This window comes from Salvelinus namaycush, chromosome 3 (genome assembly GCF_016432855.1).
Source record: "Salvelinus namaycush isolate Seneca chromosome 3, SaNama_1.0, whole genome shotgun sequence".
Lineage (NCBI taxonomy): Eukaryota > Metazoa > Chordata > Actinopteri > Salmoniformes > Salmonidae > Salvelinus > Salvelinus namaycush.
Window position 1 is genome coordinate 1,037,333 of NC_052309.1, and position 21,125 is coordinate 1,058,457.

At 46.3% G+C, this 21,125-nt stretch overlaps 1 protein-coding gene across 2 annotated transcripts in view; it reads right to left on the reverse strand.

Moving 5' to 3' along the window:
* LOC120044833 (vasorin-like) overlaps nucleotides 1-21,125 on the reverse strand; it is a 48,720-nt gene that overhangs the window by 270 nt on the left and 27,325 nt on the right. For both annotated transcript variants that reach the window (XM_038989509.1, XM_038989508.1), the window contains one exon: nucleotides 1-4,590. This exon is cut by the window's left edge and continues 270 nt beyond it. In XM_038989509.1, coding sequence (XP_038845437.1) covers nucleotides 2,477-4,555 — 2,079 coding nt within the window. In that variant the 5' untranslated portion in view covers nucleotides 4,556-4,590 and the 3' untranslated portion in view covers nucleotides 1-2,476. The remainder of the gene's footprint in view (nucleotides 4,591-21,125) is intronic.

Genomic DNA, 21,125 nt, shown 5'->3' on the forward strand with positions numbered 1-21,125 from the left:
GTGTTAAATATTGAGGCCTAAGTATTTGTTTAGATGGTATAAGATGTTGTGGTAGACAGCATCCACCAACCCTTCCTTCCAGTCTTAATCTCCTGTGTTGTTTTCACTAAAATAATAGTCATCATGTACACTGCCTGGTCACTAAGCATGTTAGGAGAGGGAACCTTTGTCTTAACATGCCCATTTCAGGAGGTTTTAATACTTTTAAAGACATGCTCCGGAACTTTAGCGACTGCTAAGTATTTGTTAAACCTCCCACTTTGGGCTGGATGTGTCAATGTGTAGTTCAAAAATGCATACTCTATTCACAGAATTACTGTCTTACCTCAATAAGCCATTTAATGCCTAGTTTAAAATGAACTTTTTCTCGAAGCTGTGCTGTGCCATTTTCTCTACATTTTCCCCCTAGCAATTCAAGTTCTAGCCAATGAGCTTTAGCCCCTTGCCATTTGAGCGACAGCTAGCTAGATGCACACACAGCAGAACGAGAAAGATAAATTATGTGGGGCACATATCTGCACATATGCGACATAATACGCAGGGAAAACTTTTGTCTCGTGAATGCTACTAACAGAACTACTGGCTAAAAACTATACAGAGTACTGGAGAATGTCTTTAAATGTAGTGAATGGAGTAGGTGGGCGTGTGTGTGTGTGTGTGTGTGTGTGTGTGTGTGTGTGTGTGTGTGTGTGTGTGTGTGTGTGTGTGTGTGTGTGTGTGTGTGTGTGTGTGTGTGTGTGTGTGTGTTTAGTGGGGGATACAGTACTACTGAAGCATGACAGTGACTTGATGTCTGCTGCTCTGTGCACAAGACGGGACATGCTGTCACATTATCACTGAGCTGTTACCGACAGAGATCTTCATACTGTAGTCGGCACTGAGATCCTCATCGGGCGCAGGCAGGTTAGCGCCAGACACATAAAAGTTACTTAGACTGTTTTCACATTCTGAGATTTGAATCTCAACACTGGTGTTTCAGCATATTCTAGTTTGGTGTACAACTTCTTTCCAAATACTAGTCCTCAATGTCCCTCGTCCCAGACAGAGCCCATATAAAACCTTCAAACTATATGCTACGCTTGGACTTTTCATAGTCTGCTTGGCTGCAAGTGAGCAAGACGGGGGACCCTCTTTTTCCAAAGACCAGTTAATGGTGCACAACAAAGCACCATAGAGGCTAATTCTGCCTGAGGGAAATCCACAAGCATCTATCTCTGAGGCTAGGCTAGGCTAGGCTAACAAGCATCTATCTCTGAGGCTAGGCTAGGCTAGGCTAACAAGCATCTATCTCTGAGGCTAGGCTAGGCTAGGCTAGGCTAACAAGTGCGTTCTTGTGAATTGCGGTTTACTGAAATAACTGTGTTCCCTCTTGGGGACAACAACAATGAATTAAGCCTTTAGAAATGAACAGTTTATTTTCCCTTCTCCTCTCTGTGGTAATCATGTGTGTGTGGTTGATCTGAGGCAGGCTCAGGGGATGTTTGAAGTTCGCTGCAGCACAGAAACAAATGTTAGGGTTTCAGCCAACTGAAACTGTTTATCGGTGCTTTTTGTGCGGGGGGCGGGGGTAGGGGATGGGGTTGAGGGCCAGAGAATGGAGAGGGGATTTAGTAAGTCTGCCCAGACTTACAGCTGCTTAGACTGTCTGACATTCGTAGGGTAAAGCCTTTGATTGACTTTGCTGGTACAAACGAGTTTTAATCTTCAAAGATTTTAATCTGTCTGTTAAATCACAAGCAGTTAGGGGGGGTGGAAGGGTGGTAACAGTCACGTACTTAGAGAAAAACTACAGCAAGAGTATAAAAACATTTACAAACACAACAAAAAAATGACAATTTCACTAAGCAATTGAGCCGAAACAAAGCATGATAAATGTCAGGCACCTTGCTTTTCAATTGCTGAAAAAAGTTCTCTTCATTTGGTGACTGGGATGTCATTCACAGCAAGCACCACTGGGGTAGTGCTGAGGTGCTACGGAGCAAAATAATTGCTTATACTCTTTTTACATAGTTCAGTTATCACAAGGGGTGCACAGCAAGACAACCCCATTTCAGTGCAGACCCCATTTTAGAGTAGACACAGCAGGGATTAGGTCACTATGACCCTGATGTCTCTCTGCCTGGCCCAGCCTCGCTTGACCTTTGACCTGCTGTGGAGAGTGGGCGCACTCAGTAGTGAGCCGCGGGGCGCCAGTCCAGCAATGTGATTGTAGAAACAAAGCAGGAGGTGTGGAAATAAGAATAAAGGCACTTTAAAAGGCTTCCTTATTTTCAAATAATCCTTTCAAACATATTTTAATGTCTGCACAGTTAAGTATTTGTTCCGTTTCTCAATTGCTGACCCATGGCTGGCCGGTCCTCTCTCTTTCTCCTCCACTGTCACCAACAACTCTTGCTGGTGTCTAGTCCGTGAGGGAAGGAGTAGCTAGAGGTACTTAGTCTTACCCTCTGGGTCTGAGTAGCAACAGAGATGGGCGTCAGAAATAAGAGGGCTTATGAGAGAGAGCCATGTTGTTGTTCGGCGTGCAATGATCCTGTATTAGCAGCACCTCGTACTCCAGGCCGCCATTTTGAACCACAGCCGGCTCCGGCTGCTTTTGGGGCATCGCCCCTCCAATGTTGGAACCAGCCTTGACTCCCTCCAGCTCCAGCTGGGCTGGCTCACACTCCAGATCCAGGTGGCCCTTGGCCCGTTTCCTCCTTATGTAGCACACCACCCCCACGGCGGCTGCAACCAGGACTAGGAGCAGCAGGATGGCCAGAGCCGGCACCAGCATGGTAGTCAGCCTCTTGTCCTCCACCTGCCTCCCTGTGGCAGTGTGCTGCTGGGCCGCTGTGTGGGCCTCCGTGCAGACGCTGTCCCCACCGCTGAGGTCGCCCAGCGGGCTGGCGCACACCGTGTAGGTGGAGTTGGGCCGCAGCCCCCTCAGGGTGTACTCTGGGTAGGAAGCGGGCACGCTGAGCTGCATGGGACGCCGGTCGGGCCCCGACAGGTTGCGGTATGTCAGACGGATGCCGCGGATGTAGGGCCGGACCTTGATGTAGCGGTGCAGGTCCAGCAGGATGGAGGAGCTGGTCACCAGGCGCGAGCTGATGTCGGGGGCGTCGGCGGTGACAGTTGCCGCGGAAATGTCATTGTTGTTGTGATTGTGGTCCTCATCGGGAGGGGGGTGGGAGTGGTGGCGGTTCTCGCAATAGGTGCCGTAGAAGCCACGAGGGCAGGTGCACTCCAGATGGCCTTGCCCGTCCAGCCGACAGGTGCCCCCATTCAAGCAGGTCTGGGAGGGGCAGAAGAAGTCCACCTCTGGGTCTTGGCTGCTGCTGGTGGGAGAGGAAGGGACGGGGAGCGGGAGCTGGCTGTTTGTCCCAGTTGAGTTGTCCTCCTCACTGGGCCCGGGTGCAGGGATGGCTGGGGAGGTGCTAGGCAGGGTGATGACCGGAGGGGGCATGGTGGTGCTGGTTCTGACTGTGCTAGCGGTGACAGTAGTGGTGGTGGGGCAACCAAACTCCCTGTGCTCCAGCCTCTCCAGCACCTTCCCAGCGTTGAGGGGAGGGAAGTGGCAGCGGGTCTCCTCCGTCCTGCCCAGAGTCACCCCCTGGTTCCTGAGCCACCCGGGGAACCAGGCCAGGGTGCACAGGCAGTTGAAAGGGTTCTCGGCCACCGTTAGCTTAGTCAGGTGAGGGAAAAGCTGTGCGAACCCGTCGGGCAAGCCCTGCAGACTCAGGTTGCTGATGTCCAGCTCCTGGAGCTCACTCAGGTTCTTCAGGTCCTCCAGCTTCAGTGGGCCCATGGGGTTCCCGGCCAGGCTCAGGTAGATCAGGCCCCGGGCCTCCCTCAGCGCCAGGGGGAAGGAGCCCAGCTCGTTGCCAGAGATGTCCAGTTCGTGGAGGTTCCCCAGGCTGGCCATCAGGTCCTCGTTCAGGCTTTCGAGGCCCAGGCCGGCCAGCTTCAGAGACTCCAGGTTGGGCATCTGGAGGTCGGCTGACCCCAGGGATGGGAGGGTGTTGAAGCGGAGGTCCAGAAGCAGCAGTCTGGGCATGGCTAGGGCGGGGAGCGAGGTGAGCTGGTTTCCCTGCAGCTTGAGCTCCAGCAGCTGCTCCAGGCCGTGGAAGGCGGCAGGGTGTATAGTCCGGATGTGGTTGCTGTAGAGGTACAGCCTCTCCAGTAGGGCCATGCCTGCAAAGGTCTCCTCTGACAGATGGGTGATCTGGTTGGCTGAGAGGTCCAAGTTCCTCAGGGAAGTCAGAGGCTCAAACACCCGGTCGGGCAGAACCGTGACTTTGTTCTGACTCAGATCCAGCATCTCCAGGCTCTCCATCCCCACAAAGTCTTCCTCCGCCAGGGTCTCGATGCCGTTGGCGAAGAGGTAGAGGTTCTTGGTGGGTTCCGGGACGCCGTGGGGCATGGTGGCAGAGCGGCGCTGGAAACAGAAGATGGATTCTGGGGTGGAACAGGTGCAGTCCTGGGGACAGTCGCTGGCCAGAGTCCTGCCGGGGAGCCGGAGCAAGAGGAGAAGGAGGAAGGGCGTCAGCGAAGGGAGGAAGATGGCCTTCATGGTGGCACTGGAGTCACTCTCTCTCCTCTCTCAGCCTGAAAGGACAGATCAAGGACAAGGTCAGCTATAGAAAGAGATGCTTTAAACGCAGGGCCATTGAGTAATAGAATACACAGACCGAGACAAGTCTTATCTTTGTCATGTCTTGCTGGAAACTGTGAAGGACATGGGAAAGGAAGGCAACCTAGAGGTGTTGAACATAGAGACAGCCTAGAGGTGTAGGACATAGAGACGGCCTAGAGGTGTTGAATATAGAGACGGCCTAGAGGTGTAGGACATAGAGACAACCTAGAGGTGTAGGACATAGAGACAGTCTAGAGGTGTAGGACATAGAGACAACCTAGAGGTGTAGGACATAGAGACGGCCTGGAGGTGTAGGACATAGAGACGGCCTGGAGGTGTAGGACATAGAGACGGCCTGGAGGTGTAGGACATGGAGACGGCCTGGAGGTGTAGGACATAGAGACAGCCTAGAGGTGTAGGACATAGAGACGGCCTAGAGGTGTAGGACATAGAGACGGCCTAGAGGTGTAGGACATAGAGACAGCCTGGAGGTGTAGGACATAGAGACAGCCTGGAGGTGTAGGACATAGAGACAGCCTGGAGGTGTAGGACATAGAGACAGCCTGGAGGTGTAGGACATAGAGACGGCCTAGAGGTGTAGGACATAGAGACAGCCTAGAGGTGTAGGACATAGAGACAGCCTGGAGGTGTAGGACATAGAGACAGCCTGGAGGTGTAGGACATAGAGACGGCCTAGAGGTGTAGGACATAGAGACAGTCTAGAGGTGTAGGACATAGAGACAACCTAGAGGTGTAGGACATAGAGACAGCCTAGAGGTGTAGGACATAGAGACAGCCTAGAGGTGTAGGACATAGAGACAACCTAGAGGTGTAGGACATAGAGACAGCCTAGAGGTGTAGGACATAGAGACAGCCTAGAGGTGTAGGACATAGAGACAACCTAGAGGTGTAGGACATAGAGACAACCTAGAGGTGTAGGACATAGAGACAGCCTAGAGGTGTAGGACATAGAGACAGCCTAGAGGTGTAGGACATAGAGACAGCCTAGAGGTGTAGGACATAGAGACAGCCTAGAGGTGTAGGACATAGAGACAGTCTAGAGGTGTAGGACATAGAGACGGCCTGGAGGTGTAGGACATAGAGACGGCCTGGAGGTGTAGGACATAGAGACGGCCTAGAGGTGTAGGACATAGAGACGGCCTGGAGGTGTAGGACATAGAGACGGCCTGGAGGTGTAGGACATAGAGACGGCCTAGAGGTGTAGGACATAGAGACGGCCTAGAGGTGTAGGACATAGAGACGGCCTAGAGGTGTAGGACATAGAGACGGTCTAGAGGTGTAGGACATAGAGACGGCCTAGAGCTGTAGGACATAGAGACGGTCTAGAGGTGTAGGACATAGAGACGGTCTAGAGGTGTAGGACATAGAGACAGCCTAGAGGTGTAGGACATAGAGACGGCCTAGAGGTGTAGGACATAGACAGCCTAGAGGTGTAGGACATAGAGACGGCCTAGAGGTGTAGGACATAGAGACGGCCTGGAGGTGTAGGACATAGAGACGGCCTGGAGGTGTAGGACATAGAGACAGCCTAGAGGTGTAGGACATAGAGACGGCCTAGAGGTGTAGGACATAGAGACGGCCTGGAGGTGTAGGACATAGAGACGGCCTGGAGGTGTAGGACATAGAGACAGCCTAGAGGTGTAGGACATGGAGACGGCCTGGAGGTGTAGGACATAGAGACAGCCTAGAGGTGTAGGACATAGAGACGGCAACCTAGAGGTGTAGGACATAGAGACGGCCTAGAGGTGTAGGACATAGAGACGGCCTGGAGGTGTAGGACATAGAGACGGCCTGGAGGTGTAGGACATAGAGACGGCCTGGAGGTGTAGGACATAGAGACGGCCTGGAGGTGTAGGACATAGAGACGGCCTGGAGGTGTAGGACATAGAGACGGCCTGGAGGTGTAGGACATAGAGACGGCCTAGAGGTGTAGGACATAGAGACGGCCTAGAGGTGTAGGACATAGAGACGGCAACCTAGAGGTGTAGGACATAGAGACGGCCTAGAGGTGTAGGACATAGAGACGGCCTAGAGGTGTAGGACATAGAGACGGCCTAGAGGTGTAGGACATAGAGACGGCCTAGAGGTGTAGGACATAGAGACGGCCTAGAGGTGTAGGACATAGAGACAGCCTAGAGGTGTAGGACATAGAGACAGCCTAGAGGTGTAGGACATAGAGACAGCCTAGAGGTGTAGGACATAGAGACAGCCTAGAGGTGTAGGACATAGAGACAGCCTAGAGGTGTAGGACATAGAGACAGCCTAGAGGTGTAGGACATAGAGACAGCCTAGAGGTGTAGGACATAGAGACAGCCTAGAGGTGTAGGACATAGAGACAGCCTAGAGGTGTAGGACATAGAGACAGCCTAGAGGTGTAGGACATAGAGACAGCCTAGAGGTGTAGGACATAGAGACAGCCTAGAGGTGTAGGACATAGAGACAGCCTAGAGGTGTTGGACATAGAGGTATAGTGCTATTTTGAGATATACAGTAATTCTGTACTATAACTACCCTTCATATCTGTATAATGCGTCACAAATCTGTATAGATCTTTATGATGTATTAGTTTCTCTTTTTTCATGTGGTTAGCACAATATGTGGGGTTATTATCGTCGTCTAGACTGAGCACACATGAAGGATCAAAGACGTGGTCTCTTGACACAGGGCTCTTCAAACAATGGGCCGTAGTTCAGCAGTGACCTCAGGGCTTTGAGTAATTTTCCACTGGACTCGGGGGAAAGAAAGTTCCCTTTGCTACTCTCTATCTATTTACTGTAGCCACAGTCTGACCAAGGTGACTTGAACTCGATAGTATTGTATCAGACACTGAAGAATGGATGTGGATCCTGGATGGTGTTTTCCTAGAGCAGATTGTTAGTTACTGTGGTAGCAGGTTTGGTAGCTGCTTCATTAACATAAACCTTGCTATAGGTCCTGGTAGTACTTGGTGCTGTGGACTGGTAAATACATGTATGTGTGTCTCTGTCTCTGTCTGTCTGTCTCTCTGTGCCTGCCTGTGTCTGTCTGTCTCTCTTTCTGTGTCTGTATCTGTCTCTCTGTGCTTGTCTGTGTCTCTCTCTGTGTCTGTCTCTCTCTCAGGGTCTGGACAGTCCACCACTACCATTTACAGTTCTTCGCACACTGTGGTTGAACAGGAAGCACATTTAACCATTTTCTCCATGTTTACGACAAACTCTTTAGCCTGTGAAACCACATTACAGACACACGCACGAACACACACACAAATTGTTCAGATTACGATGTATGAGGAAGGCCATGAAGCCTGTCAAGAACTCCAGTCACCCAAGCCACGGACTGTTACCATCTGGCAAATGGTATCGGGTCTCGGACCAACAGGCTCCGAGCCCGCTTCTACCACCAGGCCATCAGACTGTTGAACAGCAAACCCTAGCTGTTTACCTGCTCAGACCTGCACCTTAGAGGCTGTTTACACTGACTCTCCACACGTCCAACCCTTGCACACAACTACACACCAACACACACAAACACACACATGCACACACAAAGTCAACACTGCTGTTGGATTTGATACTTCTATTCAACTGCGTAAAGACACTACCCACTTTACATTTGGAACACAGTTCTGCTTGATCATTACACATTCATCATCTGTACTGTATATCTTATTAGATCTGTTTTATTACTATGGGAACTATCTTCCTCTATGACTTATTATTTTAGATTCAACTTTTCTATTATTATTGATATGGATATTGTACTGCATTGTGGAGGGAGCTAGCGTGTTAGCATTTCACTGCACCTTTTATACCTGCTGTTAACTGTTTTCTACCTCATGTTAACTGTTTTATACCTGCTGTTAACTGTTTTCTAACTGCTGTTAACTGTTTTCTAACTGCTGTTAACTGTTTTCTAACTGCTGTTAGTGGTTTTATACCTGCTGTTAACTGTTTTATACCTGCTGTTAACTGTTTTATACCTGCTGTTAACTGTTTTATACCTGCTGTTAACTGTTTTCTACCTGTTGTTAACTGTTTTATACCTGCTGTTAACTGTTTTATACCTGCTGTTAACTGTTTTATACCTGCTGTTAACTGTTTTCTAACTGCTGTTAGTGGTTTTATACCTGCTGTTAACGGTTTTATACTGTATTTGGAGTTTACTGGAGTTTACCTGGTGTTAAAGGTTTTATATCTGCTGTTAACGGTTTTATACCTGCTGTTAACGGTTTTATACCTGCTGTTAACTGTTTTCTAACTGCTGTTAGTGGTTTTATACCTGCTGTTAACGGTTTTATACCTGCTGTTAACGGTTTTATACTGTATTTGGAGTTTACTGGAGTTTACCTGGTGTTAAAGGTTTTATATCTGCTGTTAACGGTTTTATATCTGCTGTTAACGGTTTTATATCTGCTGTTAACGGTTTTCTACCTGCTGTTAACTGTTTTCTACCTGCTGTTAACGGTTTTCTACCTGCTGTTAACGGTTTTATACCTGCTGTTAACTGTTTTATACCTGCTGTTAACTGTTTTATACCTGCTGTTAACTGTTTTATACCTGCTGTTAACTGTTTTATACCTGCTGTTAACTGTTTTATACCTGCTGTTAACAGTTTTATACCTGCTGTTAACTGTTTTATACCTGCTGTTAACTGTTTTCTACCTGCTGTTAACGGTTTTCTACCTGCTGTTAACGGTTTTATACCTGCTGTTAACTGTTTTATACCTGCTGTTAACTGTTTTATACCTGCTGTTAACTGTTTTATACCTGCTGTTAACTGTTTTATACCTGCTGTTAACTGTTTTCTACCTGCTGTTAACTGTTTTATACCTGCTGTTAACGGTTTTATACCTGCTGTTAACTGTTTTATACCTGCTGTTAACTGTTTTATACCTGCTGTTAACTGTTTTATACCTGCTGTTAACTGTTTTATACCTGCTGTTAACTGTTTTATACCTGCTGTTAACTGTTTTATACCTGCTGTTAACTGTTTTATACCTGCTGTTAACTGTTTTATACCTGCTGTTAACTGTTTTCTACCTGCTGTTAACTGTTTTATACCTGCTGTTAACGGTTTTATCCCTGCTGTTAACTGTTTTATCCCTGCTGTTTAACTTTCTTATTATACCTACTGTTAACGGTTTTCTTATACCTACTGTTAATAACTGTAACAAAAAACATTTGATCTGGAGGATTGACATGAGAGCGAGTGTGTGTGATTCTGTGTCTCAGTGTAAAACAGTGTACGCCTTAATGCTGCAGTACAAACTGCTCCTTGTTTCCCTCTCATTTCTCCACTTTTACAACTGTACCAAGTCTCTGTCTGTGACTGGAATTATGTGATATACGATATAGTGCATGTGTGCATGCATCTGTGGGTGATTTAGCTTGCGGTGCTCTAAACTTGTGTCCTTATCGATATCCTGGAGCTGCTTTCCTGACAAACGCTCAGTATAAATCACCGAACATTAGAATGCTGTCATTACTCAAAACTTTGGCCAATGCTCCTTACTAAACACGTCTGAGAAATACAGTAGAAACTCAGAGATGCTGAGAGAGGTGCTTTTGTATCCAAAGAGAGGATAGTGTCAGATGGGCAAGTCAAGTAATTTACACCCCGGATTCACTTGAGACCCAGCATATTCAGGCCCGGGACGGGACACCTGTAAGATCACATAACTTAGACTTGAGTTGAAAGAGATCGAGGGAAGGGAGGAAAGAAAGAGGGGGGAATGGATGGCATATAAAGGGAAGACGAGCCGCTCAAGTGAGTCATTGAAGACGTTTATCATCCTTCGTTCCGAGGATTAATCGCACGGGTTAGTGGCCTTGAGCGAGGAGAGAGTAAAATAAAGATTTTCAATCTTTCTTCCTTCCTTCTGTCCTCCCCTTCTCTCTCTCCCTACTTCTCTCTTTCTCTCCCTCCCTCCCTTTCTCTCTCTCTCTCTCTCTCTCTCTCTGGGCGTAAAAGGACAGTGTGGGGGGTTTAATATCCGCAGTTCACGTCGGGGTGAAATACGCCAAGCTTAGTTTTATTGGACACTGCAGGGGAGACTGCGACGGTATTATTTTCTCTCCCTTTAAACATGAGCCACGCAGACACAGTCATCTGATTTATATTCAACTATTCCTTTTCTCCACCTGCAGTGTTTCCACTTTCTCTTTAATTCTGCTTTTATTTGGAAAGCAGTTTTCAACATTTAGAAAAATGTCATGATTTAAGTTGATTGTGGGTGGGGGCTGCTCGCTGTGTGAGTGGAAATCGTAGACACCTTCAGGTTGAAATTGTAGACACCTTCAGGTTGAAATTGTAGACACCTTCAGGTTGAAATTGTTCACTTAAGGGACTTTCTTAAGCGGCGTTTTAATGGTACTGGTTGCTGTTTTGGGTACTACCTGGATTCTTCTTGTATAGTAGGGTTTGTCCTGACAAATCTACCCATAATACTCCCAGAGAACACTGTTCTGAGTTGCTTGAGGGGTTGAAAGGGTACAACACTAAAAACGTCCCAGACAATGACTGAAACTTTCCCATATTCATTTTCCTTTCTATCTCTCTCTTCCTTTCTGCCTCGCTGTCTATCGTTACTCACTTGTAGCACTGACCCACCCGTTCAGCCAATGCACAACTTTGCTGCAACCTTGTAGCAACATTGTGAGGCAGATATCACACTCTCCCATCTGAAAACACAACCCTGAGCTACGGAGATAGTGCCACCATGGTTACGGTAACTTCCGCCCTTACCCTTCCACTTTCTCCAAACATTGCCAGTCATTCTCAAGGTCTCTCTCTCTCTGCTGACTCTTTGATATAGGAGTCTTTTGCCTGCAGAGAGACACATTATCACGTCCTGCATTAGGTCATACTGTAGCCGCCGGCCCACAACAAGTCATTATCTTATAGCTAATCACGCTGTTGTAGTTAATTACTGATTGAATTTATTCAACTTAGTCTAGTTGCTTCTGCGTCACATTGAAGAATAGTTTGGTTGTGTGCCATTGCCACGTTGTTCCCAGAGTCTGGAAATCTTTTATCCAAGTTTATCTGTCCGAAAAGTTGGCTCTGCTTCCTTGTCTCTCTAACGATGAATGAACCATCATCATCTTCACCTTTATCCCTCACTCTATCTCTGTTCTCTCTGGTTCTAGCTCCTACTCTCAGCAGGCAACACAAGCTGTATGTGCCTGTGTGTAATAACTGTTATAATGCCTGAACCCCACTGATGATGGCCATGACATATGATGAACTTTGCAGAAGGAAACAGAGCAGGTTTTTTGCATTCTTGCGGCTGGCATTTCATTAATTCACTGGCAGCCATGCGATCTTTTCCTCCAAAAGCCGGTTTTAGTTGCGGCCGTATAAAACTACCAGAAATGCACAGGGCTTGTGCCAAGTAGATATTAGTGTTGAAGCGGAGCCACCGAGTCCACTTCCACTGCATATCTGACATCTGTTTTCCCCCTCTGGAGTTTCCCTGTTCTCTTTTACTGTTCTTTATTTCCATTGTACATTTTCTTTACTGATAAACACGGCCTCGAATGTCAAGAGTTGGAGTGGAGATGTAAGAGCTGGGAGGCAGGGGAAAGAGGAAGGCGGGGGACACACACACAGGCCATGAAAGTTAATTTCTAGCCCAGTATCATCCCTTCACATCACGCCACCACTGTGGTATGTATTTTCCTCCTCTTTCAGCATACCTCTTTTCTCTTTACACTCTTCCTGGAAATCATAACCCTTGATATGAAAATGTTTTTTCCCCTGTAGTTCCTTGATAGCGGATTACGTTAAAGAAGAGATGTGTAGTGGTAATATCTCGGATCCATTCCCTGAGCTACACATTCCTATTATGTTCCAAGTCATTACATGTTAAAGCCAAGGCTGGGCAGAGATGTATTGTTATACAGCCAAATACCAATAAAGTAGCTTTAGTATTGTGCCATTGGGTCAGGTTAACAAAGTAGCCAGCAGCTAACTCACTAACAGCTATCAACAGCCAACACCTGCTAACTCTGCGAGAAATACCTCTTAACTTCTGCCAACAGTGTAAAAAGTACTAACTTAGCTTTTCTTTTTGCCAACAATGCAAAAAGTACTGTGTTGGACCCAATCAGCACTAGGTATAGGCCTAGTAATTGTTTCTGGAAAATCTTGTTCAGACAGTGAAGATAGCATCTGATGGAGGTACAGTCTGCCATTTGACCACAGTGTAATGGGTGGTAGGGGTGAGGGGTCGCAGTTATCCCATGGGTTTAAACACAACGCCTGGGGGAATACATTTAAATGGACTGATAATGGAATTGAGTGGATTGTAATGGATTTCTGCCCATGCTCATGTAACTGGTGGTCCGTCTGAACTGCACTTCAACATTACATGTGTAGAGAACTTCCCTAACAGGAAAATCAAGTTATTCTAAATTAAATAGAGTTTTCTACTAGCAGGTTCTTAACTATGACTTCATTCGGCTTATGTGTGCCTTTGCTGAAGTTTCTAAAATGTGGCTTGAGTTTTTCCTTCGGTTCAGCCATAAAGTCAACAGAGACATGAACCCGGGCTCTTCTCATGATATACAGCCTATAATAAAGAGCAGGAAGGCTGGTAGTATTACAGGGTTGGGAAATGATGAAGAAGTAGATGGGAAGAGAGTGTGGATGGATGGATCTGCTGTGATGGATGGATGGATGGATCTGCTGTGCTGGATGGATGGATGGATGGATGGATGGATGGATGGATGGATGGATGGATGGATATGCTGTGCTGGATGGATGGATGGATGGATGGATGGATCTGCTGTGCTGGATGGATGGATGGATGGATCTGCTGTGCTGTGTGTAGAGAAAAAGGGATTGGGAAAGGATAACAGGGGATGAAGGCTGGGGAAAGGGAAACACTAACAACAGTTGGAGGATGGTAAAACAGACATTTTGCAAGCTTGCCTGGCGCAATGGAACCAATGGAATAGTCCCTAAAGTGCAATCCCCGATCATCTGGCACTCCAGGCAGACTCAATCGAACACCCAAAGTATTTAGAAGAAGAAAAAAAAAACTATTTGAACCGAGGTCTGTCACAACATACACACATACAGCAGTATGCATTTGTGTGGAATGTGTCTGAAGCGGTACAGAACAAACATCAGCCAATCACACCTCTCCCTGAACAGAGGGAGCCAATCAGGCGCTGGAGGATACAAGCAAGAGACGGGGGACGGGTGTAGGGGAGCAGGACCAGAATACACAAGATCAAGGTAGCCATGCAGTATAGATGGAGGTATGAGTGTCGGGAGAGGAGGAGAGAGAGGGGAGGCCGACATGAAAGAAAACGAGAGAGACGTAAGGAGGGGAGCTATGTAGATGAAGTTTGGAATATTTTCCTAAGAAACCCAATGTTGTGATTCTTGCTCTCTGGGGTCTATGTTTATTTTACTGTGCCTCATTCCGACATGGGTCCAGAGAATCTGATAGCCCAGAGGGAGCCATGAGGCTGGGGCAGGCAGAGAGGGAGCCATGAGGCTGGGGCCGGCAGAGAGGGAGCCATGAGTCTGGTGCCGGCAGAGAGGGAGCCATGAGGCTGGGGCAAGCAGAGAGGGAGCCATGGAGGACATAGAGAGGAAATAGACAGACAGATGGGGTGTATTCAGTGAGGTTTTGTTTCTGACTTAGAATATGTGGACAACTACAAATACCTAGGTGTCTGGCTAGATTGTAAACTCTCCTTCCAGACTCACATTAAACATCCCCAATCCAAAATTAAATCTAGAATCGGCTTCCTATTTCACAACAATGCATCCTTCACTCATGCTGCCAAACATACCCTCGTAAAACCGATCCTCGACTTCGGCGATGTCATTTACAAAATAGCCTCCAACACTCTACTCAGCAATTGGATGCAGTCTATCACAGTGCCATCCGTTTTGTCACCAAAGCCTCATATACTACCCACCACTGTGACCTGTATGCTCTCGTTGGCTGGCCCTCGCTACATATTCGTTGTCAAACCCACTGGCTCCAGGTCATCTATAAGTCTTTTCTAGGTAAAGCCCCGCCTTATCTCAGCTCACTGGTCACCATAGCACCACCCACCCGTAGCACGTGCTCCAGCAGGTATATCTCACTGGTCACCCCCAAAGTCAATTCCTCCTTTGGCCGCCTCTCCTTCCAGTTCTCTGCTGCCAATGACTGGAACGAATTGCAAAATTCACTGAAACTGGAGACCCATATCTCCCTCACTAACATTAAGCACCAGCTGTCAGAGCAGGTCACAGATCACTGCACCTGTACATAGCCCATCTGGAAATAGCCCATCCAATTACCTCATCCCCCATACTGTTATTTATGTTATTTATTTTGCTCCTTTGCACCTCAGTATCTCTACTTGCACACTCATCTTCTGCACATCTATCACTCCAGTGTTTAATTGCTATATTGTAATTATTTCGCCACTATGGCCTATTAATTGTGTAACTGTGTTGTTGTTTGTGTCGAACTGTTTTGCTTTATCTTGGCCAGGTCGCAGTTGTAAATGAGAACTTGTTCTCAACTGGCCTAACTGGTTAAATAAAGGTGAAATAAGTCAAATAAAAGGTGAAACGTTCAGAACGTTGCAGATAGAAATGTATAGAATAGAGACTCCATCACCTGACACACAGTCATGTCTGTTCCACACCTGGGTTCTAATACTATTTCAAATCATTTCAAATACTACTTGGAAGATTTGGGCCAGTGGTTGAACCCAGGTCTGCTATCATCCTGGGAGGAATGTAGCCGTTGAACGTCAGCTTCTCTCCTCCTCGGGCGTGTCATTTCCTCTCTGCTGTCTCCACCGCTCTTTGCCTCCTCTCTGTTTAAACTTGAAACATTCCTGAGATGTGCAGCAGCTGAGTTTGAAATTGAGCTTCCTCCGAGTCTCATCTGTCTACAAACACACACTCGGCCCTTGCAACGTTAGATTAAGAGGACGTTTCCCCTTTCGGAAAGCTATATATTTCCCAAGAAAAACGGGGAAAATCTCAACAGACTAGGGACTTGACTATGTGTGGATGGAGTAAGCACAGAATGACACAGAACACTAGAGAGGACATACAGTACATAACAATATGTATCTCTATGGGAGTAGGGCTTTCTTTGTTCCTACTCCCATTACACAACTAGAGTTATAACCTCTGTGCTCTCTGGGTTTGAATTTGACCGTATCTATTATAAAAAGCTGATGGATGTGTGGCACTGCCGGTGCTTCAGGCCAGGAGCCTGTGGTAGAGGAGAGTATGCATGGCAACATCTTTGCGTAACACTGTGCAAGAAAAACATGTGACTGAAAATGTAAATAAAGAGAAGAGGATCGGAGAAATGAAAGAAGGCCTTTCTCTCTCTCCCTGCTCTCTCGCTCTCTGTCCCTCTTTTTCTTCTCAAGACATAGAGGAAAAAGCAAGAAAACAGGGGGAACCAAAAGGAGAGAGAGAGAGAAAAGAAAGGTCCAACAAGCTAGGAGAAACAGAAAGAAGGGTCGGTCCTGTCACTTGTCAGTCAAGTGGAGGGCTGAGATGGGTTTAAAGGTCTAGCCTGCATGAGAGAGAGTTGTGAAGCCTCAGCAATTACAGCTTCACAGGGCCTCCAAGGCCCAGGGCCCAATGTCAAGAGCCCTTATCTCCAGCAAAAAGATAGGAGCCAGGGCCATGTGGAGAGGCTGTATTGTGAAGTTTTGTGCGTGTGCGTGTGTGTGTGTGTGTGCAGACACCTACTAAATAACACCTATCTCCCCTTGATCTCCCCCACAGAGCGGTAACTTGATCCTCCCACAGAGCGGTAACTTGATCCTCCCACAGAGCGGTAACTTGATCCCCCGTCACTTCTAAGATCTTAACACTGTGTCATCTTTCCCTCATTCCCCTGGCTGCGGTTCTCTAATGGTACGGCCCTCACGCTGTCCTAGCAGGGGGCAGTCCTGGTCAAAACCATCAATCTCAGACAACGGGGGTCAATGAGAGAAAGAGAGGTAGATGTAGGGAGAGAAAGAGCAGGAGGGGGAGAGAGAGAGAGAGGAAGATTAAACATCAGCCTAGTGAGAAAGGCCGGATGTGAAGGCGAAGCAGACCTGACATTCGTTAAGCGCCCGTTTGAAGGAATAGAAACTCCTAACATCCATCAGGCTGGTAGTGAGAGCTGGGATAGGATGTTGGGATGTGGCCTGAGCAGCCCCTTTTCTTGTGGTGGGCCTGAAATATACCAGAGAGAGAGTTGTGTGCAGCAGCTTGCAAAGTTCGTTTCACGGTATTGCCCCCGTAACCCCCCCTTCACACCACTACAAAGATACTGTGGCTGCCAGAGGTTCATTGTCCCTGACAGATGTCGTAAAATCATTACCCCTCCTTCCTTTTCTTCTCTCTATTCTCTATATTGCCAGATTCATCTTTGACTGAACTCTCTGTAAGGCTTGTTCTAGAAAAGTCAGAAAGGACAGAAAGTTATTTGTGTCAGACTGAAGATTCTTCGCCAACTGTGCTTTCTCCGATGTCAAGATCTATCAATTCAATTCAATTCAATTCAAGGGGCTTTATTGGCATGGGAAACATGTGTTAACATTGCCAAAGCAAGTGAGGTAGACAATACACAAAAGTGAAACAAACAATACAAATTAACATCTATCTATCTCTGCTTACTACTAGGTTGCATAGCACCTTGGGAGAGAAAAGCAGTTTATCATTTACATTTGTTATTATCATTCACTGGATAACAAGCTGCAAGTGTACTTGGCACGGTTACCGAAAGCCTTGATCGTATTGCAGAAGAGGGAAAACAAGTTCTTCAGTTTCTTTCTCTTCCTCCCCCGTCTCTTTCATATTAGTCTCTACCTCCTCTCCATCAACACTTCCCTGCTCCCTCCCTTCCTCCTCAAACCTTATAGATTCAACGGCAAGTTAAACAAGTATGGCCACCGGTGCACAACGTCATAAATACTTCAGCACATTTCTTACACAAGTAAAAAATACTCTGCATTGCATTACACACGTTGCACAACAATGTGGTTAGCATAGCTGACATTATTATACTGCATACTTCACTAACCTAGCTACATGTTTTCATTGACTGTATACTTCACTAACCTAGCTACATGTTTTCATTGACTGTATACTTCACTAACCTAGCTACATGTTTTTATTGACTGTATACTTCACTAACCTAGCTACATGTTTTCATTGACTGTATACTTCGCTAACCTAGCTACATGTTTTCATTGACTGTATACTTTGCTAACCTAGCTACATGTTTTTATTGACTGTATACTTCACTAACCTAGCTACATGTTTTCATTGACTGTATCCTTCGCTAACCTAGCTACATGTTTTCATTGACTGTATCCTTCACTAACCTAGCTACATGTTTTCATTGACTGTATCCTTCACTAACCTAGCTACATGTTTTCATTGACTGTATACTTCACTAACCTAGCTACATGTTTTCATTGACTATCCTTCACTAACCTAGCTACATGTTTTCATTGACTGTATCCTTCACTAACCTAGCTACATGTTTTCATTGACTGTATACTTCACTAACCTAGCTACATGTTTTCATTGACTGTATACTTCACTAACCTAGCTACATGTTTTCATTGACTGTATACTTCACTAACCTAGCTACATGTTTTCATTGACTGTATTACTTCACTAACCTAGCTACATGTTTTCATTGACTGTATACTTCACTAACCTAGCTACATGTTTTCATTGACTGTATCCTTCACTAACCTAGCTACATGTTTTCATTGACTGTATCCTTCACTAACCTAGCTACATGTTTTCATTGACTGTATTACTTCACTAACCTAGCTACATGTTTTCATTGACTGTATCCTTCACTAACCTAGCTACATGTTTTCATTGACTGTATCCTTCACTAACCTAGCTACATGTTTTCATTGACTGTATCCTTCACTAACCTAGCTACATGTTTTCATTGACTGTATACTTCACTAACCTAGCTACATGTTTTCATTGACTGTATTACTTCACTAACCTAGCTACATGTTTTCATTGACTGTATTACTTCACTAACCTAGCTACATGTTTTCATTGACTGTATCCTTCACTAACCTAGCTACATGTTTTCATTGACTGTATCCTTCACTAACCTAGCTACATGTTTTCATTGACTGTATCCTTCACTAACCTAGCTACATGTTTTCATTGACTGTATCCTTCACTAACCTAGCTACATGTTTTCATTGACTGTATCCTTCACTAACCTAGCTACATGTTTTCATTGACTGTATTACTTCACTAACCTAGCTACATGTTTTCATTGACTGTATTACTTCACTAACCTAGCTACATGTTTTCATTGACTGTATCCTTCACTAACCTAGCTACATGTTTTCATTGACTGTATACTTCACTAACCTAGCTACATGTTTTCATTGACTGTATCCTTCACTAACCTAGCTACATGTTTTCATTGACTGTATCCTTCACTAACCTAGCTACATGTTTTCATTGACTGTATACTTCACTAACCTAGCTACATGTTTTCATTGACTGTATCCTTCACTAACCTAGCTACATGTTTTCATTGACTGTATCCTTCACTAACCTAGCTACATGTTTTCATTGACTGTATACTTCACTAACCTAGCTACATGTTTTCATTGACTGTATCCTTCACTAACCTAGCTACATGTTTTCATTGACTGTGCACCACACTTAAAGGTGGAGTTTCAGTTTACCAAACTATCCGGGGGTATCAACACTAAGTGTTTTCAGTGTCTTCGTGGATTGACTTGTCAGAATTCAGAAACTCCCCCAGAACTCTCTTTTCTTCTGTTCTACTTTACTCCCTCCATTTTCTCTCAATAATCCCCTTTCCTCCTTTTACCCATTTATCATCTGCTGCTCTCCGTCCTGTCTAGGGGGGCCCTGGTTTATGGGATGGCGCTGTCATGTTGAGGGACGACCCTTACTCGGTGCATTGTGGGTAACAGGGTCCAGCTGTGGTCAGGGGGAGGGGGGCAGGGACAGTGGAGTTAGGATGGGTGGTGCGTGGGGGTGCTCCTGTTTCACCTCACAGGACAGCAGCTAGGGGAATGGGGGTAAGAGGAGGGGGTCACAGGGGGCAGATAGACCTCAACACCAGTGTTCCCATGGCTGCTGAGGTGATATTTTATGATTGTTATGTATACACGTCCCTAGTGCTGTACACTGCAGTAAATCCATAGAAACTGCTTGAGCCCAATGCTAGTGGGATGCTGCACTGCTGCAGTGAATCTAACAGGGGTAACAGTGTTATACCCTGGAGGACTGAGCTCTGGCTCTGTAGTAGTGGAGATCAGACTGTAATTCATGCTCTAGACTACTAGCATGGTTCCATTAGAAGACAAGGTCCCTGCATAAAAGGACTCTAGGTAGCTAGGCACTCAGCATACTATCTCTCCCTAGGCACTCAGCATACTATCTCTCCCTAGTAACTCAGCATACTATCTCTCCCTAGTAACTCAGCATACTATCTCTCCCTAGTAACTCAGCATACCATCTCTCTCCCTAGTAACTCAGCATACTATCTCTCTCTCTAGGCACTCAGCATACTATCTCTCCCTAGGCACTCAGCATACTATCTCTCCCTAGGCACTCAGCATACTATCTCTCCCTAGGCACTCAGCATACTATCTCTCTCCCTGGTAACTCAGCATACTATCTCTCCCTAGGCACTCAGCATACTATCTCTCCCTAGGCACTCAGCATACTATCTCTCTCCCTGGTAACTCAGCATACTATCTCTCTCCCTAGGCACTCAGCATACTATCTCTCTCCCTGGTAACTCAGCATACTATCTCTCTCCCTAGTAACTCAGCATACTATCTCTCTCCCTAGTAACTCAGCATACTATCTCTCTCCCTGGTAACTCAGCATACTATCTCTCTCCCTGGTAACTCAGCATACCATCTCTCTCCCTAGTAACTCAGCATACTATCTCTCTCCCTGGTAACTCAGCATACCATCTCTCTCCCTAGTAACTCAGCATACTATCTCTCTCCCTAGTAACTCAGCATACTATCTCTCTCCCTGGTAACTCAGCATACTATCTCTCTCCCTAGTAACTCAGCATACTATCTCTCTCCCTGGTAACTCAGCATACCATCTCTCTCCCTAGTAACTCAGCATACTATCTCTCTCCCTGGTAACTCAGCATACTATCTCTCTCCCTGGTAACTCAGCATACCATCTCTCTCCCTAGTAACTCAGCATACCATCTCTCTCCCTAGTAACTCAGCATACTATCTCTCTCCCTAGTAACTCAGCATACTATCTCTCTCCCTGGTAACTCAGCATACTATCTCTCTACCTGGTAACTCAGCATACCATCTCTCTCCCTAGTAACTCAGCATTGTGTGTTCCTTCAGACTCCCTAACTGGGTTAGTTCTCTGGCTCGCCAGTAAACACTGGTCACCAGCACCACCAGAGATGGCTACACACCAGTAAACACTGGTCACCAGCACCACCAGAGATGGCTACACACCAGTA